General features: G+C 42.8%; 1 protein-coding gene across 5 annotated transcripts in view; it reads left to right on the plus strand.

Moving 5' to 3' along the window:
- Positions 1–20,549, plus strand: part of syt7a (synaptotagmin VIIa) — an 80,555-nt gene extending 60,006 nt beyond the window's left edge. For 4 of the 5 annotated variants that reach the window (XM_069162095.1, XM_069162096.1, XM_069162093.1 and 1 more), the window contains 6 exons: positions 4,713–4,815; positions 7,076–7,343; positions 8,644–8,813; positions 9,161–9,275; positions 9,928–10,127; positions 11,046–20,549. In XM_069162095.1, coding sequence (XP_069018196.1) covers positions 4,713–4,815; positions 7,076–7,343; positions 8,644–8,813; positions 9,161–9,275; positions 9,928–10,127; positions 11,046–11,150 — 961 coding nt within the window. In that variant the 3' untranslated portion in view covers positions 11,151–20,549. The remainder of the gene's footprint in view (positions 1–4,712; positions 4,816–7,075; positions 7,344–8,643; positions 8,814–9,160; positions 9,276–9,927; positions 10,128–11,045) is intronic. The other variant, XR_011178906.1, reaches the window with a different exon arrangement.
- Positions 20,550–21,083: the final 534 nt, after the last annotated feature.

Below are 21,083 nucleotides of genomic sequence, written 5' to 3' on the forward strand. Positions count from 1 at the left end.
AAATGAGTCACTAAGAGAGGAGGAGGAGGAGGAGGAGTGCATTCATCCATCCATCCATCCATCCATCCATCCATCCATCCATCCATCCATCCATCCATCCATCCACAGATCAGGGGAGGATGAGAGAAAATTCAAAGTGAAAATCCATCTTCCTTCCATGAGAGTAGTAGGAGGAAGTACTTATTGTACTCTGCACATCCATGCGTTATGCAGGGCTGAAGGCAGCACTCTAGCCAGCAGGTACATGCTGGTACACATGCTCATCTCATCCAGCCAGGTAGATGGATGGCGGTTGGGGAGACGAGAGCTATTAGGAGCATTAACCTGGGACTCCTGTATCCTGCCTCAGAACAGGTTGCACATGTGCAGCAGCCTCCACCTTGGAGGCAAACATTGAAAATAATCAGGATGCAAGACATTTGGTGGATTTGTGCCTGGAGTTTTAATGTTGTTTTTTTTTAATGTCTTGGTGATTTGGTGTTGCTGATATTCTCTGCAATGATAGGTTAGTTGTTTTAACTGAGCTCTGAGACATCAATGCTAAATTGCAGTGAGTGTTGAGAGGCCATAAAGGGAAGCAGGGCTATGAATTGTTATTGATAGGGTAGACACTAAGCTCATCTTTGGATCTGAAAGCGATTATATTTGCCATTCTTATAGCATCTTATAAGTTATAGTGAACAGGGAAGCTAAAGCTAAAATTATAGCGATTATATTTGCCATTCTTATAGCATCTTATAAGTTAAAGTGAACAGGGAAGCTAAAGCTAAAATAAGGAGCATGTTAAAAACGCAAAATTAAGCAGACATAAAACAGCCCTCGCAAAGATCAACATTTGGCAGTGACTGAATCCCCCAGCTTGTGGTTTTCCATTTCCATTTGGAGAAGCACATACACAGAAGGCAGCATTTAGCACCTTCCTTGTTACTTATTCCTGAAATGGGATTTCAGTAAATGATGCTATTTTAGACTAATTTCTAGTTCCAACACGCAGGAAGTACTGTAATTAGTTGACAGTGAAAGCATCCATATTTATACGTCGGTGCAGAGTTTTTGGTCGTGGCCTGAAAAGTGAAGCAGCAGGGATGACTGGCTGACTCTAGTGTGAATGTACATGTGCTTCATGTGGATGATGAGTTATGTAAGCAACGCTGTGCTTCACTGCTGTGGTTTTGCCTGTGTATGATCCTGGGAAGTATGTTGTACCCTTAAAGAGTGATAGATCCAGTGGGCGGCTATGAAATTGAGTATAGAGCTTGAAATACATCACTTCATAGTCTCAGGCGAGCGTGTTTGTTTGAGTGTGACATGTTTGCAGAGGGGTGGGGAGTCTGAATGTCTGAAAGAAAAGAAAAAAAAAAAAAAAAAAAAGAGGGGCTGGGTTGGGCTTTCTTTCTCGCGTCTCTCTCCAGCCTAGAAGTGGAGTGTCTTTCCCCCCCCTCCCCCCTCTCTACGAGCTGCTGGCCCTCGGTCAGGTAACAAAACAGGATAGTATCACAGGACGGTGAAACCCAAAGTGGCCCCGCCTGCCTCCATATGTCTGTTCATGTGAATGTGTGTGTCTGCGAGGCTCTCACCCGTACCTGTCATATATCCTACACCTTATCTTCTTTGTTCTCAGTGTGTTTGCCTGTTTGTTGCAACCCTCTAAACACACCTTTCCCTTGCGCCCACTCCCCAACAGCCTCCCGTTACTCACAGCCCAAACACCATATGTATGGTCTGTGTTTCTAGAGTCGTTGCTATGCCAACAGCCCACTTTCTGTGTCTTAGCTGTGGGAGAATCTGATCTGAGTCCACTCTGCCTCCCACTGGATACTGTAGACAACTGCAGGCTTTACAGAATCATATCAACCATATTAACCGCCAAGGGGTCAGTTGGAAACAGCATTGGCACCAACACGTAGCAGTTGTAGTATTACCATCTGCTGCAATTAATTAAGCTATTTTTCTTTTCTTTTTTTGGAAATTCAATAAACTGAAACCAATCTTCATTTTCAATTAATGATCTGGAGAAGTACTTTATTCTGTGCAACAAATCTGCAGCCCCGGCCGCTTTGTTTAAACAGCCTGGAGGCAGGGAGCAGAGGACCACCTCAGGTGCTGTAGAGCAGAGGCCATCCCCCCGGCTGCACTAGCTCTTACCTGAGAATGCACTGAACCCCTGAATGAAGCATGAAGGAGAATGAATAATTGACGACGTTCACTCCCCCATCGATAGTTGGGAAGTGGAGGAGGAGGGAGGTGCCTTGCTTTACTTCAAACCCTAAGAGTCTCTCCTTGCTTTTAACTTTAGTGTTTTCCCAGCCTTTTCCCCTGCCTGCAGTTTAGAGTCTGTGCAAAGACATAAACAGGCCCCTGAAAATGCAATTACCTCCCCTGGCAACTAATACAACTAACACCAATTGATGAATATTCCCCACCCTTCTTGAAATGGTTAACATCCCTCCTTCCCCCCGTCTCGCTCTGGTTCCTTTGCTGGTTGAAGTGAATGTCTGTTAGCCTGTCTTGTTCGCTTGCTTTTTCTGTCTGTCTATTTGTCAGTATATTTTCCCCCGGTTTTGTCCTTGTCCTCTGCAAAAATGTACACAGTATTGCATTCAACATCAATTCTCATCCAAATTTGCAGTTCAGCACCTAACAAAAAAAAAAAAAAAAATTTGACCCTTGAGACATCCATTGTCTCGATGATAAGCTCTACAGAGAATGCTGGCCAGACAGACAGACTTTCTATGGGCTCCTTGTTTATTGCCTGTCCAAAGCATTGCCTTCACTCTCTGAGTGACAACTACGTGCATATAATGTATATGCACATGTAGCCAATGCCAGTTTGTGCTTTGGCCCCCTGTTTCCCCACTCCACACTTTTAGAGTGTTGCTAAACGGTTGGAAAATCAGATTAGTTTTAAAATGAACTTTGTAGTTATTAGTTGATTTCTAACAATGCCCTCTTTTGTAACACTCTAAATGTGCTACTCCTATGTTCTTACTATTTGTCCCCTTTTTTTTTGTTCTCAGTGGTACTCTATTTTTGTGTGGTATATCTATACCTTTTTTCTCTTTCATATTAAATTTCATCTATCTATTATTTTGAGCTCTCCTCGTAAAGAACAATGGTTCTTCACCTTTTTTCTGACGATCAATTGTATTTATTGTCTTTTTCTTTTCTTCTTTCTGCTCTCTTTCTCCTTTTAGCATGTTTTCCCCTTTGTCTCCTATTAGATATATTGTGTGTGCGTAGCTCTTTATTTTTTTTGTCTCTTATTCTTTGATACTTATCAGACTGACCAAACTAAGCCTCTCTTGTGTTTCCAGGCTTTCCTTCCTTCATTCCCTATCTTTTCTTGCAGCTCTGTTTTTCTCTCTAATGTGCTGGTGTTTGTAATGATCTCACTCTCTTTGGTTTTGGTTTTTCGTACTGTTCATGCTGTTAATACTTGCTATCTCTTCTAATACAGATAAACAATTTTCAGCTTGCTTTTGTATTTCTTACATTTGTTTTTTGAGCCTTCTATCTTATCTACAGTCCTTGTGATTTCTGTCCAGTGTTATGTGTTTGCAACTTCAACATCCTCTATGCGTCTGCTCATTTCTTTTCTCTCTCTGTGTGTCTCTGTTCTTGTTTTTCTTCTGTATTTGCTGTTTGTTTATTGCCTAACGGTGTTTCAGTGTTCAGCCTCTCCATGTGCCTTGACCAGTCATCTATGGAGTGCTGTGTGTCCAATGCGTTATGTTAACATTTGCCGGGACTTTCGCATTTGACTCTTTCCTGTTCTATCTTTTCTCATGCTTTCTTTAATCTCATAATGATTATTCTCTTTTGAGTTTTTTTGACTTCTTTTGATGATTTCCATTTCTGTACACTTTGTTTTCATGATGTATGAACATAGAGGTTTTTCTCCCACAATGTTTATCCCACATGTTTTCAACAATCCCCATGTGAAGGAACTAAACTTAACATTTAATAACATTTGTACCTTAGTACCAGCTGTACCACGGGCGATCTCTGCTCTCTCCTTTATGTTTCTATAAATCATTTGTGTTGTTGGTGCAACTGAGAGAAATTAAAACACACAAATACTTGACTAAAACTGTTCAACGTTTGTCCTGTTAAACATCTGGTCCTCTACATGTTGCTGTACATGTCTGTCCACTGTTTTTATAGTGACGTCATGTTGCTATACATGTCATTATACATGTGTCTCGTGAACGTCTTCAGAGGGACTAAAGGTTGATCATAATCTCTATGGGGATTGGACTTAATCGTTTAGTTTCTATCCATTTAAATTCAGCAGTTTTGTTTTGTGTTCTGTCTGAAAATGTGTTTGTTTATTAGGTGGAGGTAACTTTCTTGTTAGAGATCTGGATGTTTGCCACACTGGACATTTATTTAGTCATCTCAGACTCCAATTTTCATCAAGCACAACACCCTGCATCAATTGTGCTCAGTTCCAGCGCCCGCCATTAATCTGCAGAATCTTTGGCAGATTTTATTTGGCTTCGCCCATGATAGCTGCAGAAAGCACAATTTACTTTGAAGTGACATCTATCCAAAGAAAACTTGGACCGAATTGGTCATTTCAGATAGGCAGTTTTCAAGCGTTAAACAGGTGGAGGTTGGACTCCCTGTGTGCTCAGACCTTCTCTCTTTCTGTTGATGAGTTATGTGTCCTCGCTGTTTTCCCTCTTGTCAACTGGAATTTTTGCTTACAGGGGCAACAAGCCAGCTAACAGCCCCAAGGGGCAACCTCCCGATGCCGACGGCCACTCCACTGTCACTGATCTGGCCAACTCTCTCACTGGAGACATGGTGATGGTAAGACGCTCCGTCCCGCCTCACATCCTTCCCACTGTCACATATGATGTTGACTCACAATCTGTAATACGTGGCTTAGTATGTGACGCTCCTGTCCACATACTTTTGTGTTTTGATCTAATTGTGGTTTTCACTGTTTAGTTCCACTGCAAGGATTAGGCAGGTGTTTCCCTATTAAAGCCATAAAATAACATTACAAAAGTATCCTTTCAGACTGTCAGACTCCCTTATACTATGTGTGGCACCAAGGTCCGACTCCACTGATTTCTACTGAAGATGTGAATCATCAGTAGGAAGCAGGAGTTGAAACAGCTCAGCAGTAATTATAGGAGTGTTGGAACTCTTTCTGGCTGCCAATGAACATGTAAAATGATTATCATTAATAATGATAATTATGGCACCAGTACAATTTATGTGGGATTGAGTCAAAATACACTACAGTGCCCAAGGTCGTCCTATTGAAGAATATGTCAGTCAGTGCAACAGTGACTCATTCATGTGTTTTTAATAGTTTTTGGAAAACAATGCAGGTCTATGGTGCTGAAGAATACGATGTATCAGGCTTTGGCTACACAAACAGTACTTCTAAGCAGGATCAACTCATTGTTAGATTTGAGATTTTTAGTACAGACCTTTTATTGAATGAAATCTTAAAGGGAAAGTCCAGCATTTTAGCATTTATTTCCATTAACTTAGGTAAGTTAGGTAAGACACAGTTTATAAAAAAGATGGAAGCAAACGAGGCCAAGATGTTCTGGTTTTTACTCCGTAGTTTGGTTCAGGCTCCACAAACACCGGATCCTATGTGCACGTTAAAGGCTTGTGTATTTTAAATTTCATTTTATAAAGCAAGCCTCGACACTCCGATAGCATCTTTGGGGTTATTCTCTCTGACTTTAAAAAGCACACAGTCTAAGTTGCGTTCCTCACGATGACTAAACTCATGGCATGACATTTCAAGTTTAGTGTAGACAAATCTGACCTCAACCCCGTCCAACTCTTTAGGTGATGAATCAGAACAGTGAGCCATAACCGTATCAGTCAAAGTCAGTGTCTGACATCATTAATAAAGATGTCCCTGAAGAGTGAAGGAATGTTCTTGATGTTGATAGTTCTAGAATAAGATGTTCGATGATCTCATGTCTGTAACGTTCAGGTGTCCACATACTTTTGGCCAGGCACTATGAGGTAATGCTTAGTCACCAGATAGGACTTGAGTTGCAGAGTCATCCTGACTGCAAATTTGAGGCTGATCTAAAAGTGGACATGGTAATGAAGAGAGCCTTAATGGGAAAAAAAAAAAAATAACACACAGGCAGCTCCTACAGTGGCAATCAAAAGAGACAAGCCATCCAAGGTGACTCAAACTGTTTGATAAATTAGATTTGGAAAATGGCACACTTGCTCTGCCTGATAGTTCTAAAAGCCATATTGACAAATGCTGAGTGAGTCTTTGTTACTTTGAAATTGTAGCTCTGGCCCTAAAGCACCAAAATCAACATTTTCAGGTAAAGCTCAGAGAGAGTGTTTGCATGCAAAACACTCCTCAGGGTAGTCTTTTTCAAAGTGTCAGTCGTGGTTCTTGCACAAAGTGGTTTTATGAACTGCAGGTTGCTAATCTCCACACAAAGTCCTCAAATTCTTTGCTCCAATTTATGCTACTGTTAGAGAGCGAGAAAAAAAAAATGAAGGACAGAGACAGAAGGTGGAGCTGCAGGGAGAAAACAAGCGACTGTAAAGACAGCTGCAAGTGCAGAATGCCAACCTTGAGCTGTGCTTCCTTGGCTGTTGTCTCCATGGCTTTTTTCGCAATGCTCTCTCTCTCGGTCTCCTTTTTTGTCTGTTTGTCTCTCGCTCTCTCTTTCCCTCTGTCTGTCTGCTGCTTCTATCAGATAGTGGCCTTTTAGTGCACAGCAATGATAAAGCATTCAGAGTGGCTGTGAGAGAGAATGGGTGGTCTAAAGCTCCTGTATCTTCAATCTGAGCACCTCCTGCCTCTTAAGAACATTAGTAAGGAAATTAAAGTCTCTCAGTCTTCTTAATGTCAGACCAATCTTTGCCTTTGAGCATCTGCTTGAGTATGCCGTAATAGAAATGCAGCTCTAAAATCTCCTCCCCTCACAGCTTCTCTCTGTCGAGGTCTGTGTGCATGTGCTTGTGACACAGAAAGCGTGTGCTCTTGAGCTTTTCATTCGAGTGGCTACTGCTGCTGGATGGTGGAGGGTCTATATTTATTTGTGTGCATTTGTGGCCCCTGCAGTTGTCTCCAGGTTCGGAGGATGATGACGGTGAAGGGCCTATCAGTGAAAAGCTGGGCCGGATCCAGTTCAGCATAGGTTACAGCTTCCAGAACACGACCCTCACCGTCAAAGTTCTCAGGGGCCAGGAACTCCCAGCCAAGGACTTCTCCGGCACCTCCGACCCATTTGTCAAAATATACCTGCTGCCTGACAAGAAGCACAAGCTAGAGACCAAGGTCAAGAGGAAGAACCTCAACCCCCACTGGAACGAAACCTTCCTGTTTGAGGGTCTGTACAGTTTCCACTCATCAAAGAATTGTTGACATTTTCACTGTTGTTACTTTTCCATTACATTTTGTCATGTTGCCCAAAAATGTCACAAGTATAGCTCTATGACTTTAAATAAGTTGCTTTGGGTGTGATTTGATCAGGCTGTTGCACAGAAGTATGTGACATCACTTTGGTCAAACTGAGCCCCGCCCACTTCAAATCAGGAAGAATAGTAAAAAAAAGAGAGAAGTCTGTCATGTGAAATAACTAGAACTGTTGTAATACTCTTAAATATTCTAAAACTCTCTTAGTTTTGTGTTTGTGTAAAATCCTGTTACTCATTTGTAAGAAGTTAATTCAGAAAATAGGCTTTTCAGAGCCTTAAAACAAGTTTTTTTTTCCCCACTTAAGGGGGATGAATGCCATTATCAGGGCTTGGAATAATTGTAAAACCCTGTTTAAAGCAATAATTGGACAATTTCGAAAATTCACTTTATTGCTGAGAGAGAAGATCGATAGCTCTCTCAAAACTGAACACTAAATACGGTATGAAGCTACATCCAGGAGCCGCTTTACATAAACAGTGGAAACAGAGAGAAACAGATATAATTTTGACCTTCTAATGTAACTCTCTTCCAGTAAATAAACAAGCAGCTCTCGAAACCTAAAACTAATCCTGTGAGATTTTAAGTATTATTTTTTTTTATAGAGTAAAGTGTTGCTGAAGGCTCACTCACTAAGTTCCATTAAGCATTCACAGCAATGACAGGGAGCTGTTTTTCAACACAAAAAGAGCATTGTGGGAGTTGTGTGAAAACTCACAAACAAGGTGTGAAATTTGAAAAAAAAACATTTAACATTGAGAACATCTCCAGCTCAAGAAACAACAGACAGCTTTTTGTTTTAAATTATAATAATATTGCAGTTGTTTTGTAGCAGTCGACGTGTGTCATCCCTGGATGAGCTGAATTGGTTCCATTGTGCTTGGATGGCAGCGCAGTGGTAAAATAGCCAAAATGATGTTGAAAAGGCTCAAACCCTTTCCAAAATCAAAACAACAGCTTGTGCTCTTGAAAAATGAATGAGATAGGTCTTTGTGACTGGAGTATAATGATCCTCTCAGTCATTTGATAAAGCGTCGTCTGTTACAACACTTTTTGAAATGCACTTTGCCCTTCGCCAAATTCATCCCAGTTAGCGCGGTGCAGATTACAGTGTTCGCTCTGTGCCGTCAGGAATATGTTTTTTCTCTCCCTGTGAGTTAGCAGTCCTCCGCTCACCCCGCAGTGCTGTCTGTTTCTCTCTCTCTCTGTTTTAGGCTTCCCGTATGAGAAGGTGAGAGAGCGCACTCTCTACCTTCAGGTGTTGGACTACGACCGCTTCAGCAGGAATGACCCCATTGGAGAGGTGTCAATCCCCCTTAATAAGGTGGAACTGGGCCAGATAAAGACCTTCTGGAAGGAGCTCAAGCCCTGCAGTGATGGCAGTGTAAGAGAGGAGGGCATAGCCGCCAAGACACCTGCACTTTTTTTTTTTTTTTTCATTCCAGCCATATTTATTACAGTGTTATTAAAACAAGCGTGACACATTTGTTGACTACTTTCAGCTTGTGAGCTTGATTGACGTAATTGTCAGGTGAGCAGCGTGCTCGGCTTTGCTGGCCTGGTCGCTGGGCCATCTGCGTTTGGCACACGGGGTTAGGGCAGAAAGGGCAGTAATGTAAGATTAGACAACAAGCTAGTGAGTAATCGGTAGTTTGATAGTCCCTGATGAAATCTGATATAAGTCTGGGTGATTCACTCTCCATTATGTTTGTTTGTCTGTGTGTTCCTCAGGGGAGACGAGGAGACCTGTTGTTGTCTCTCTGCTATAATCCCACTGCTAACACCATCACTGTGAACATCATCAAAGCACGCAATCTCAAAGCCATGGATATCGGGGGCACCTCAGGTAGAGATTCCTCTTTTTTTGTTGAGTCTTTTCTTTTTCTAACCCTTGTTCAACAGACTGAAGCCCTTCTCGCGAGTTTGGAAGCACTGTGCTTTACACATAGCTCGTTCTCCGTGTTCAAACATTGACTGACTTGTCCGTGTGGGGGCTGGTTGCTGCCCACTGCAGATAGCTGCAGCACCAAGGTGACATTACATCAAGCATCTCTTCCTTGACCTCTCTCCTTCCTGTTCTCTCTATTTCTGTATATCTGTGAGGATCTTTAGCCTTCCAGCCAAATCTGTGTCAGCTCAGTCTGGTTGCTGCTAGTTCTGAAAGTCTTGCTGTGAAACGCTCTCTGTGGCTTATTTTTTTGTGAATCTTCCTGCGGTACTCGGAGTGGTGTCTGTTAGTATCACATGATGTGATAATGCTCCAGAATTGGTAGTACAAATCCCAGGCCCTATTTCCATAAATACTTCCTCATTTGTATGTTTCCTAGCTCAGGGGATATGTTGACCTTGAGCTCAAACGTGGTATCTGCTTCCCTGCTGCCTTCCCTGACTTTAACAATTAAGAGGGTAATTGCAAACCTGACCCTAAAAATCACCATCCATGGGCATCTTCATCGTCTCTCTCATGTAAAGTACTGCACTCTGCATCCACGTCGCAGATCCCTATGTGAAGGTGTGGCTGATGCACAAGGATAAGCGTGTGGAGAAGAAGAAGACGGTGACGATGAAGCGCTGTCTGAACCCCATCTTCAACGAGTCCTTCCCCTTCGACGTGCCCGCCCATGTGCTGAGGGAGACCACCATCATCATCACGGTCATGGACAAGGACAGGCTCAGCCGCAATGATGTTATCGGCAAGGTAATGCCTCGCGGTGCTTTCTGTGTTGTAGCATACAGGCCTCTTCAGCTCCTTCTTCAGCTCCAAGCTTTTTTTAACATGTTGGTCTCGTGTCTGAAAACGTGACTCACTAAAGGTACTTTCACATTGCAAGCAGTCCCCACTAAGGTCAGTCTTACCGTAGCGATTCTTAGCGACCCTGTAACTACAGAGACCACACCTCGGGAGACAATAAAGGAATTGATTAATTCATTAAACAAACACACATTATTCTCCAGCAGCAAGCAAACAAATCAATGAAGGGAAATTATCCAGGTGCAAAATGAGCCTCAAAGTTTGATTAAGGGGCGAGCATCACGTCACACTGCTAACCAAGGAATAGTCAGACATTTTGGAGAATACGCTTGTCTCTTTGTAAACAGTTAGATCAGAAGTTTAAAAGCACTCTCACATCTGTTCATTGACTATAAAGCCAGCAGATGCTTAGCTTAGCTTAGCATTAAGACTGAAAACAGTGCAAACTGCTCTGCCCAAAGGTGACAAAATCTGCCTACCAGCATCTTTTAGTTAAATAATTTCGACATTATATCTAGTTTTATATCTAACTTGGTACTTTATGTGGGATGTATGTGCCTGATTATGTTTTGGCCACAGTGGAAACTCTATTTTTGCCCCATTTTATTATTTTCCACGTGATTGCTGCTCTCCAGCAGCGACACCGCTGCCTCCCGTGTTAAATATCACATGAACATTGTGTCTCTTCTCGTAAAAGGTGTTGTCGAGCCTGAATAAAGTTGTAAGCAACATCAACGTAAATGACACATGTGAATGACAAAAAGCCCTTACCCTGTCAGTGAGATGAAGCATCTCACGTCTGAGATAGCTTATAGATTATTGTACAAAGTCAGTATCATCTCGTCTCTTCTCCTCCTCTCTCAGATCTACCTATCGTGGAAGAGCGGACCAGCGGAGGTGAAGCACTGGAAAGACATGCTCGCTCGGCCGCGTACTAACGTCGCCCAGTGGCACGCTCTCAAGGCCTGATCGCACCGCCCAGCTTTCCTCCATGGCCCCTTCCCGTCCCCCCTTCCCCTCCCCCCTTCCTCCCGCTCCCGTCCTTATGCACAAGACTGACTTGCTGCCAGGCTGCGAAACACGGGTACAATTAGCCATCTGCTCTCTTAAACCTTTAAACTCTTCTCTGTTTTCTTTCAAAAAGCTCAATTTCTCTCCGACTCCTCTCTTCTGTTCCCTCCTCTCATTATAGCAGTGTCTTAATTTTCCGTGTCTCGCCACTTTGCCACTGGCTCCCCTGTTTCTGACTGTCTGTATGTCTGTCTGTCCTTATGCACTTTGCCTATGGAGGTCTGATAATCAGTTTCTTTGTCGATCCTTTAGTTTTGAACTGCACTGCTGCCCCTGACCCATTCAAGGTGCCAGTCCCGTGGGATCACAGAGAATTTTCAGTAATGATCTAGTGTCATATAATCCTATTGTATGAATATTCCAGGTACACAATACTATACAGTATGCACTGTATTGTACATATACATATTAATATATTAGGCGTATAGATTGGCAGAACTCCCCCTATACACATAACTAGTATACAGTATGTTATCCATAGCCTGTCTGTCGTTTCCCATCTCTTCTGTCTCTTCATTTGTCGCCTCGTCCTTCTCATCTGTCTCAAGTGTACTATATTCTCTCCCCCATTTCAGTCCTTCCTCCTTTTTACTCGAAAGTGGTTCAATGTACAGCTGAAGTTGTCGAAAGCAATCAATACTGGGTTTGTGATAAAACCAGCTGAACTCCAGATGGAATAGTTGATACTGCTCTCTTGTCTCCCTCCTTTTTTTTTTTTTTCCTTCTCTATGCTCTTCTTTCTCTCTTTATTTCCCGATTGTTCCCCCTTTCTCTTCCTCTGGCACAATATTAGTGGATTACTCCACCCTTTTCTGGACCCCCTCCTTGTCGTCTGTGTGCTGTGGGTGCTGTGCCGTAGCTCCAACAAAAATAGAGGTTTAAAAAAATATAATAAAAATGAACTGAACTTTCCGAAGCTGGGAAAGCGGGGGACACGAAAAACTCATGAAATGGATCGCTCTTGATTTTTCCAGACAAAAAAGCCCTGATGCGGAGAGAGAAAAAAGAAGATGAAACAAAAAAAGCAAACGAATCTCCACCCCAAGATACGATGATGTCATTTTTTTCACAGCATCTCTAACTGAGGAAACAAATTTAAAAGCTTCTTCCAACGTTTAGATGAAAACAGAATCAAAAGGTTGTGCTGTTTGTGCGCGTGCATTCCTTTGCGTGCGCACACTCCTCTCTGTTTATCGATGTTCTGAATTCTCTGTGCTGCCCTGTGCTCTTGCTTTGTGCTGATGGGGGTCAAACCCCTGCAGTTTTGACTGTATGCTGTACAGCGCTAATGTGTGCCTGTTGTTGTGTGCGTGTGTGTGTGCGTTCACAGGAGCAACACAACTCAAACTCGGCAGAAATCTTCTTCTCTTTTCTCTTTCTCATCTTGCGCTCTTCTCGCTCTTCTTACTGCCATTGTTTCCCCATCCTCTACTGCCCTGCCTTCTGACCTGAGGGCACGGGGAAGTTCTATCTGCACTTTTTGAAAATGTAATAACAATAATAATGATGATGATGATAGTTTTGATGATGATTATAGTACCGGTGAAAATCAAGGGAGGAGTATCTGAAAGGGTGAACAGCAGTTGGGGAGAGGTAATGTCTGCTCTGTGATTTCTGGGTTTGGAGATGAAGTGGAAGACACAGAGGATGTAGGGCTCTCATCCTCCTCTTCTTTTTTTTCCCCTCAATGTGTGTGTGTGTGTGTGTGTGTGTATTGTCAGTGTGTGTGTTTGTACGTCAGTTACCAGACTCCTGTTGGCAGACTGCTCATGTCTGAAATGTCAGGATAGGATGGAGATATCAGGTTCGCCTGCTTGTCACATGGAGGCCGGCCCGCCAGCCAAACACTGCTATTATACAATGTTTTGATCAACAACAAGCCCGGTCCGAGCTTTAACCTCGACTAGGTGCGTCTGTGTGAGTCCATGATGAAGGACAATAGGTACATATCAGGAAACAGTACGATTTATGTGCATTTTGGCTCCGATGCTGGAAGAAAAGTAATATAACACAAACCTTCTCTGAGTTTTAGTTGCATTGCACAGGAACTAAGAACGTCTGTATATCACAGACAATGGGTGTGATATTAGATGATGGCCTGATCTGCCACTGCGAGATACCGTAGAAGCAGATTAGACATTATCTCTTCGCTGAGTGCTTGAGAGCACCACAGAGTGTACTGGTAGCTGCCCTGCTTGTCAGGCACATTCAGCTTAGCTCGATATTTCTGTAACGTAAATAAAACAGTCATAAAGCAGCAACGGGAGAACTGTCAGCCATTAAGAGCTACTCACGCAGACATCTGCTCTTTCTTAGTATATTCGCTACTGTAACTGTCTGTCTAACTGTCTTTTTACATTCATAACGTCGTGAGAGGCATAATCCTGTCAGCTCCAGTACAGAGGCTTAGTTTTTATTTGTAAATGAGAATCCACCTTTCACACATGTCTCAGGTTAGTCTGACTTAGCTTGTAAATATAATGAGTTGTTTGTTTTTGGTTGAGACATCACAGCTACTGTTAAGGCAGCTGTTCTATGCCCCATCAAACTTCTGGGGGCCCTGCTCTAGATTTAGTTTTCTCCTATCTTGAAATAATTTAATAGTGTCTTTGGCTTTTATGCTTGTTTTGATTTCTTGTAACTATAACCTGATTAAGACTTGACTGACTGATCTCATCTGCACCGCATTGCTTCTCGTCCAGTGTCTCTGTAAGCCGGTCTGGGCAGCACACGGTGTGCAGTGTGTGTTCTGGGCAGTGCGTTTCACGGGAGTCTCAGTGCTGGCTGCTGGGATGCGCTGATCCAGTCCAGCACCCTTCAGAACAATTGGCCAGCCGTGGAACAGGGCCCACTGTTTTGACAGTCGCTGCTTGCAGTGTCACAGCACATTACATTCCCATTAGGTGGTCAGAAACAAGCTCTATCTGCTTCCTTGGACCTGGGGGGACTCACTATTTGCAGAGGTAACACTTGCTAAGAATAAAACCAAAACGTGGAGCGCCCTCATTAGTGAGCATGTTGACACAGAGAGGTGCGTCAGTCAAAAATGGAAAATAATCAGCGGGTGGTCACTGCATGTGCAGGCGATTAGTCAACACGGTACGTCTGCCATAGGAGTGATAAATCGCTGTGCTACAGGGGTTTACAAAGCTTAGTCATCAATGACCCTGTAAACTTGGGGATATGGCTTTATTTTTAGTAACAAGGCACAGCGTGATGCAGCTGATCCTGAAAGGTAGACTGGAGGCAGGAAGGCTACAGGGGTGGGCCCTAAAAATTCCAGCACTGAGAGCTTTTGAATATAAATTAGGCTACTTCTGAAAAGATAATCCAAGGCATGACATTTTATATATTTGAATGTTAGCTCTTCAATAGGTCGGTCATCAGATAGTGACACTTTAATGCACCCTTCAGGCAAAGGCAGGAGGTTTCTGAGCTAAGTGGAGTTGTGAAATCTCTTCTTCTGGTCTTATGAATACCCCGTATTTAGATAAACTTTGCAGTGATAACCAAGCTAATAAAACAAGAATATTTGTAGAGAAGTTAAAGGCAGCCTGGATCCAAACAGAGCATTGAGGTTGAACTGAGGACTCCCTACTTATGAGCAAAGATAAAGTCAGCAGTTGTCATAATTTTTTGGGATTAAAATAGCTACTATTAATGCTAATGAATTGTCCATAAAGTCAATTATTACTTCTAAAAAGTTGTGATTGTGAAACTGCCTGTACTTTCATAACTTATTTACTTCAGAAAACACTGTGTATTGCAGCGGTGTGTAAGTCATCCACAAAGTTGCACACTCCATAAAACAACCAGGAGTCCCAAACATTATGCTCTCATTGCCAGCAGTCAAACAGCAGCACTATAAAAACGGATGGTGAGCTCAGAGCCAAATGGTATAAAGGAGAAAGCAATTTCCATATCCCAGTTTTATTATACTGCCACCTGTCTCGTGCTTCTAAACTTATTGAGTTTTGTTGGCACCAACACTGTCAGCTATGACCTTCAACAATCCTGAACTCATGAATACAGCGTCGCGGCGTTGCAGATGCTCCCAGTCAAGATTTTTTTTTGCAGTCCAATACCACTCGGTGGACTTTCTCTCCTCAGCTCTGTTGCTGCGCCACCGCTTGGCACAGCCAACTTGCTGCTGCAGGTGTGATTAATTAGGGTTTGATTACAAAGGTTTAATTCAAGATGACAGATGCAACTTTGCCACCGAATAGAGGCTCTTAAAATGGACTTTTATGGTACGTAGGTTCTTTTCTTTGATGTTTCCTTATTTAGTGTTTAGTCTGGAGGATATTAAATTTCAAAATTTCCAGTTTTATTACATATTTATAACTAAGAAGTTGTGGTTATGGCCCAGCTCGTAGCAATACGTCAGGAATGGAAATGTTGGCCTGTGTGTTGGTGCACCACTTTAGTCCAGATTGAAACTTGTCATCAGCTGTTGTTTGAAACTTGGTGAAGACAACCATGTTCCCCAAAAGATGATTTTTGTTTTGGTTTAACAGTGAAATGACTGTTTAATTTTGTACATTCATGTTCCTGTCTTTGTTTGTACCTTAACGTTTCCTCTGGTCAAAATCTTTTCAGTGTTTTTTGGCCGAGCTGTACTTTGTGTTTGATATGAATGTGAGCATGCTAACACTCGAAGCTACTCGTCACTGCTCCCTGCGAAGCAGACCCTCAACAGTTCACTCAACAGCGAGCTGTTAATTGAGATTTTGTTCACTTACTAATCAATTTTCTTTCTAATCACTGACAACTGTTGACTGGCATTGCAGTCCCGTTATAGTCGTGTTATCAGCTTGGTATAGTGAAGTGTACAATTCACTGCTTGGAGCCTCTCTGACTTGTTTATTCTTGGGCGTGCACCCCCAAATTGATCATTGTCACCAGCAGCCTCTCCTCCTCCGTTTACTTTCTAAATAGGTTAAAGCTTTATTGGCTGAGGGGTCGCACCCGTTTGCCGAGGGATTAGCAAGATATTCTTCTGAGCGTGATGATATTGTTTGTCCTTGTCATACTCTCTTCCTCCCTTTCTTGTTCTTCACTACTAGTTTTGCTTGATGGATATGGCTTTCTTAAGATGAGCATCAATGACTCACTCTATTGGAAAGGTGCCTGCTTTGCTGTAGTTTTTACGATATTGAATTAAGGGTACACTTTGTCTGTGTGTTGGAGAACCGAGGGTGTGTGTGTGGATTGAAATCAGGCTGTAGTAATCTCATTCTGGAGCGACTGCAGTTGATGTTTAATTCTGCTGAATCATGTTAATATGGCTGAGTCAGCCCTGAAGTCTGTTGGGTCACCTTTGTCATATTGTGTGTGTGTGTGTGTGTGTGTGTGTGTGTGTGTGTGTGTGTGTGTGTGTGTGTGTGTGTGTGTGTGTGTGTGTGTGTGTGTGTGTGTGTGTGTCTCGCCCTGCGCAGACAGACCTCGCCTCCCCTAACTCACCCTTTCAATTGTTTTAAGCATCTGGTGAAAACCAATGTGACTTCTCCCAATCAGGGTTCAAGTAAGCATTATTTGAATTGTGACAAAATGAATATGAAAAACAATAATGAGTAATAATATATTTTTTATTTTTGTTCACATTTGACTGTTGGTCAGTGTGTATGTGTGTGTGTGCTTGGTGTTCTTGTGTTGGGTTTATTTCTTTACAAAACCATGAGCAGAAAATCCTTCTGTTTTTGAAAACTTTATGTAAATATTGTTGGTGAAAAATTAACATTTGTTGTACGCCGAGTTTTCCTTTGTCACTTGAACTGACAAAGAAAACAATGATATTCATGAATAACAGTGGTGATGTTGATGCTGAAGCTGATTATACCTGCCCTTCTTGAATAAGGGCTTTTGATGTCCGCTGTATTTTTGTTGGAGGTGTCGTGCGGTCAGGGCAAGAGAAACAAAGGGAAGGAGTGATACCCGACACATCCCAGGCCCACTGTAGCAGCACTGCCACATACCTTTTACCCTCCACGCTTACAGGAAATTGACTGTGCGATATGTGGCACTAATTGTAGCCTGTGTTATTCACGCCGTAAAACATCTTTGTGTTTTTATTACGAGCATCAAAAACAAAGTGCTCCTTGGCTGTGCGAGTGCACTGATCACCTCCCTGTGGAGTCACTCTGCCCCGGTCGCTTGGCATCGCATCTCACCCTGTCTGCTTATAGGCTTGGGGATTTACTGTAATGCCATTGTGTTAGACAGGATTGGCCCTGTACTGACACTGATGATGCCTTCCTCATTGAATTTGGAGTCATTATTGCTCTGCTGGAGGCCATACATGGGGATGGGCATGTATGGAGGACGGAGCGGTTTCCAAGTAGTAGGCTGTAAACCATCCATCCGACCCTGTAAAGACAATTTGCATGCTTGTGATTCAGCCTCTCATTTGGAGTTAGACCCTTGATTAAGCACAACTGACTGACACGAACTTGCCACATAATAGGCTCGTCTCTTGCTTAGTCAGATATTTGTAAGAACTCATGAACTCCAGCAAGAAAAGTCCAGGATTAGTGCGAGAGCCAAACTATAAACTGGCAAATGGCAGAACTAATAGAAATAATCATTTTTCATCGTTCAAATGAACTGAGAGAAAAAGATAAAATCTATGATGGAAAATGTGCCCTGTGGCTTCTTGACAGACATTTATTCAGCCCACTGCTTCATCCAAAACATAAAAACCTTGCACAGGGCTGCAGTCCAGTTATTTTCACTGCAGGTGTCAGTACGCCTAGTTCCCTGTTTTCCATATTGCATAGCCTTATGTATCTACGTATCTGGCTGGGCCTGTGTACAGTGCAGGGATGGAGCTTATCAGTTTTGCATTACTTTTCAGACCGTCTCTTCCACAGACATGATATGGTACAGCAGATACTCCCAGCAGCCATCTGCAGGAAGGACAGTGGATACAATCCTGCCTTCGTTTGTAATGCCATCCTTTAGACGGAGTCCCAACGGGGAGTCAGAAAGTCCACAGTCTCACTAAAAATAAATTCCCACTTTTTCCCCTAAATCCAGATCCTTTAGAGTCTGTGTGTTTTTCTTTCCTCGCTGGTTGTAAATAGACTTTGTGATGCAGTTGGAGTGGCCTCTAACTCCTGCCATAATGTGGACCTTTTTAATCAGGTAGGTAATAAGCAATACACTTAATTGATGTACCGCCATAGTCTGAAACGTTACTTACCGAGTGCGATGGTGACTTCTTTGCGTAAAGGGATGTCAAGGGTAACACTCCTGTTTCTTCACCTCCTTTCTCGACTTGCCATGGCCCACCTCTTCAACAAAGAGTGCTCTAACTTAAAACACACAATTGTGATGTGTACAATCTAATTTAATGTATTTATTTATGTATTTTTGCCAACTTTGTATAGTGTATAAATATCTATAAATATATGAAAAATGACAGTACTGTATAGATTTTAGCTGCCTGGTAAGGTTAATAGTATATACTTGGTAGACTAAAAGAAAAAGCGTAGAGCTGTTCAAAAGCCAGTTATTGAGAAAATGCTTTCCGTAAAACCCGGGGCCACTGGCTCTTTTTATATTCTAGGTTTCGTTTCTGGTTTATTTTTTTATTATAGCCAGTGGGATCCAAAGTGCGTGTTGTTCTCCTTTTCGTCCGTTCGTTTGTTAACCGGTTCGTTTGTCGTTTTTTTCTTGACAAGACACAGCGAGGTTCTGGCAGCCAGGAGAGTGCAGTGGAACGCAGACTGGGACCCTGTGCAGTAGTGTGTATGTGTGTGTGTGTGTGTGTGTGTGTGTGTGTTTTAGGTGTGTGTCCGTCCATGGTAGTGCTAGTGCTCTCTGTGCAGTGCCTCCCCTCCTCCCTCCTCTCTCTGATGTAGTTTGTCATGTGATGCAGTGTGTTAAGGTGCAGGATGACTGTGTTTGCTGAAGCTGGCAGATGCCCTCTCTTTCTTTATGTGTCTCCTCGTGTTCGCTCAGTTTCTTCACTACGACGCTTCATTTTAATCCTCCACAAAGTATAGATTTCCACTTCCTCTGCTCGATTGTTCATTTACCCTCATTCAGATGATAATGCATCCACCACCAGGGTCTAATTTCACATTAATCCATGCTTCCTCATCTATTTGTGATCCTTTGTCCATTAGCATCTCTCATCCGTCACCCTCCATGTTGTTGAGATTCACTTTGTTTTTCTACATGCGCTCTGTGGACCAGAGAATGAATTAGCACAAATAAAAAAAAAAATTTAAAAAAAAGAGGGGGATCCATGCAACTCATCCCCGGTCACACCTTCATGTTCTTTTTTCTTTTCTTTTCTTTTCTCGGGGAGAATGGCAGCTGTCAGCTCAGCACGCAGAATCATAAAGCAGCCATACTCAAAAGTCAAGCACATGTGACTCTGTTGTGGTGGCTTCATTGCTGCCCGTTTGTAGCAAGAGCAAGAAAAAAGCCTTAAAGATTGGACCAACTACACAAAAAAGTAGTGGGATATGTACATTTGTAGTGGACTATTATTACCCTCCTTTTCCCATACCAAATTTATTACTCAGTATTCCGATGTGTTGCTTGGTTGCTCTGTACATATCTGTGTAGTACTTCTGTTGATGTCCCTGTATTAGTATAGTAACGGGTTCTTACTGGGCGGCCTCCACAGACATCCTCTCCCTCCCGTCCTCATCTCGTTTCCTCAGAAACTTCAAACATTCCATCCGAATCTCTCGTGAGCAACATTTTGATTAGATTTCATGTAAGCTGAGAGTAAAACAGAAGGACGACTGAACCGCGGACGTTTCCACTGGAGCCATGATAATAACCAAGGCGTCCCGTTCACGTCCCTCTGAACACCGCTAACCCACAACTGGCAGCCCACTCGGCATAAAGACCTTCACACAAGCCCCTCTGCTCCTCCAAAACCCATCTCCACGCCGGGCCCCACCGGGATCCGAGAGGTCAGCGGGTCTCCGACTGGTTTGAGGAGCCGCTGACCTCCCGAGAGGGGAGGAGAATAGGGGTGAGGTTGGGGAGGAGGTGGGAGAGCCCTGGAAGGCTGCAGAGAGGCGTGTCCCTATGGTCACATCCTGGGTGAGGAGGGAAGGGAGCGAAGGCGTCTCAAGGTCAAGCCCAGTAGCACTTTGGTTTTGCGTTCCATGTTTTTTTTTTTAGCCTCTCCTGTTTTTTGGCCGAGCGGACTGTGATCTTACTGGTTGATTTTCTCGTTCTCCTCCACCCATCAGTGTTACAGAGTGTGTTGGGTGGACGGAGCCTTGGAGCTGAGCTCTGATTTTGTTCCATATTAAAGAATCATTTTTACTACTCCTGTGTCCAGAGGTTCATTGGTCTTATTCTGCTTGATTTTACAAGGTCGTTTGAAGAGTCACTGACACAGGAGGCACTGTACATGGCAATAACATAATGTGTTTTACAACTTATTCCAATACCATAGTAATTAACATGCTGCTGCAGCTGGAACCATTGGCTGATTAACTAATCCTTTAATCGGCAACAATTTTGATTATCGATTAATCGTTTAACTCCCAGAAAGGCAGCACTATGATCCAGGCTGAAATGTTTCAACAGCTGTTGGATGCATTGCTATGAATTTTTTTTTTTTACAGAGATTGAAGGATCAATTCAAACAGCTTTAGTGATCCTTTAGCTTTTCAGTTTGCAACATCATCAGGTTAAAATCTGATTTGGTACAATTGTTATGACCGTAACCTGCAAAACCATTGACACTCCCATCAGCTCAGGCTGTACTGTCATGCAGCACTGTGTGTGTGTGTGTGTGTGTGTGTGTGTGTGTGTGTGTGTGTGTGTGTGTGTGTGTGTGTGTGTGTGTGTGTGTGT

Source organism: Embiotoca jacksoni, unplaced genomic scaffold, assembly GCF_022577435.1.
Source record: "Embiotoca jacksoni isolate LCO1_2020_lvr unplaced genomic scaffold, fEmbJac1.0.p SCAF_3, whole genome shotgun sequence".
Classification (NCBI taxonomy): domain Eukaryota; kingdom Metazoa; phylum Chordata; class Actinopteri; family Embiotocidae; genus Embiotoca; species Embiotoca jacksoni.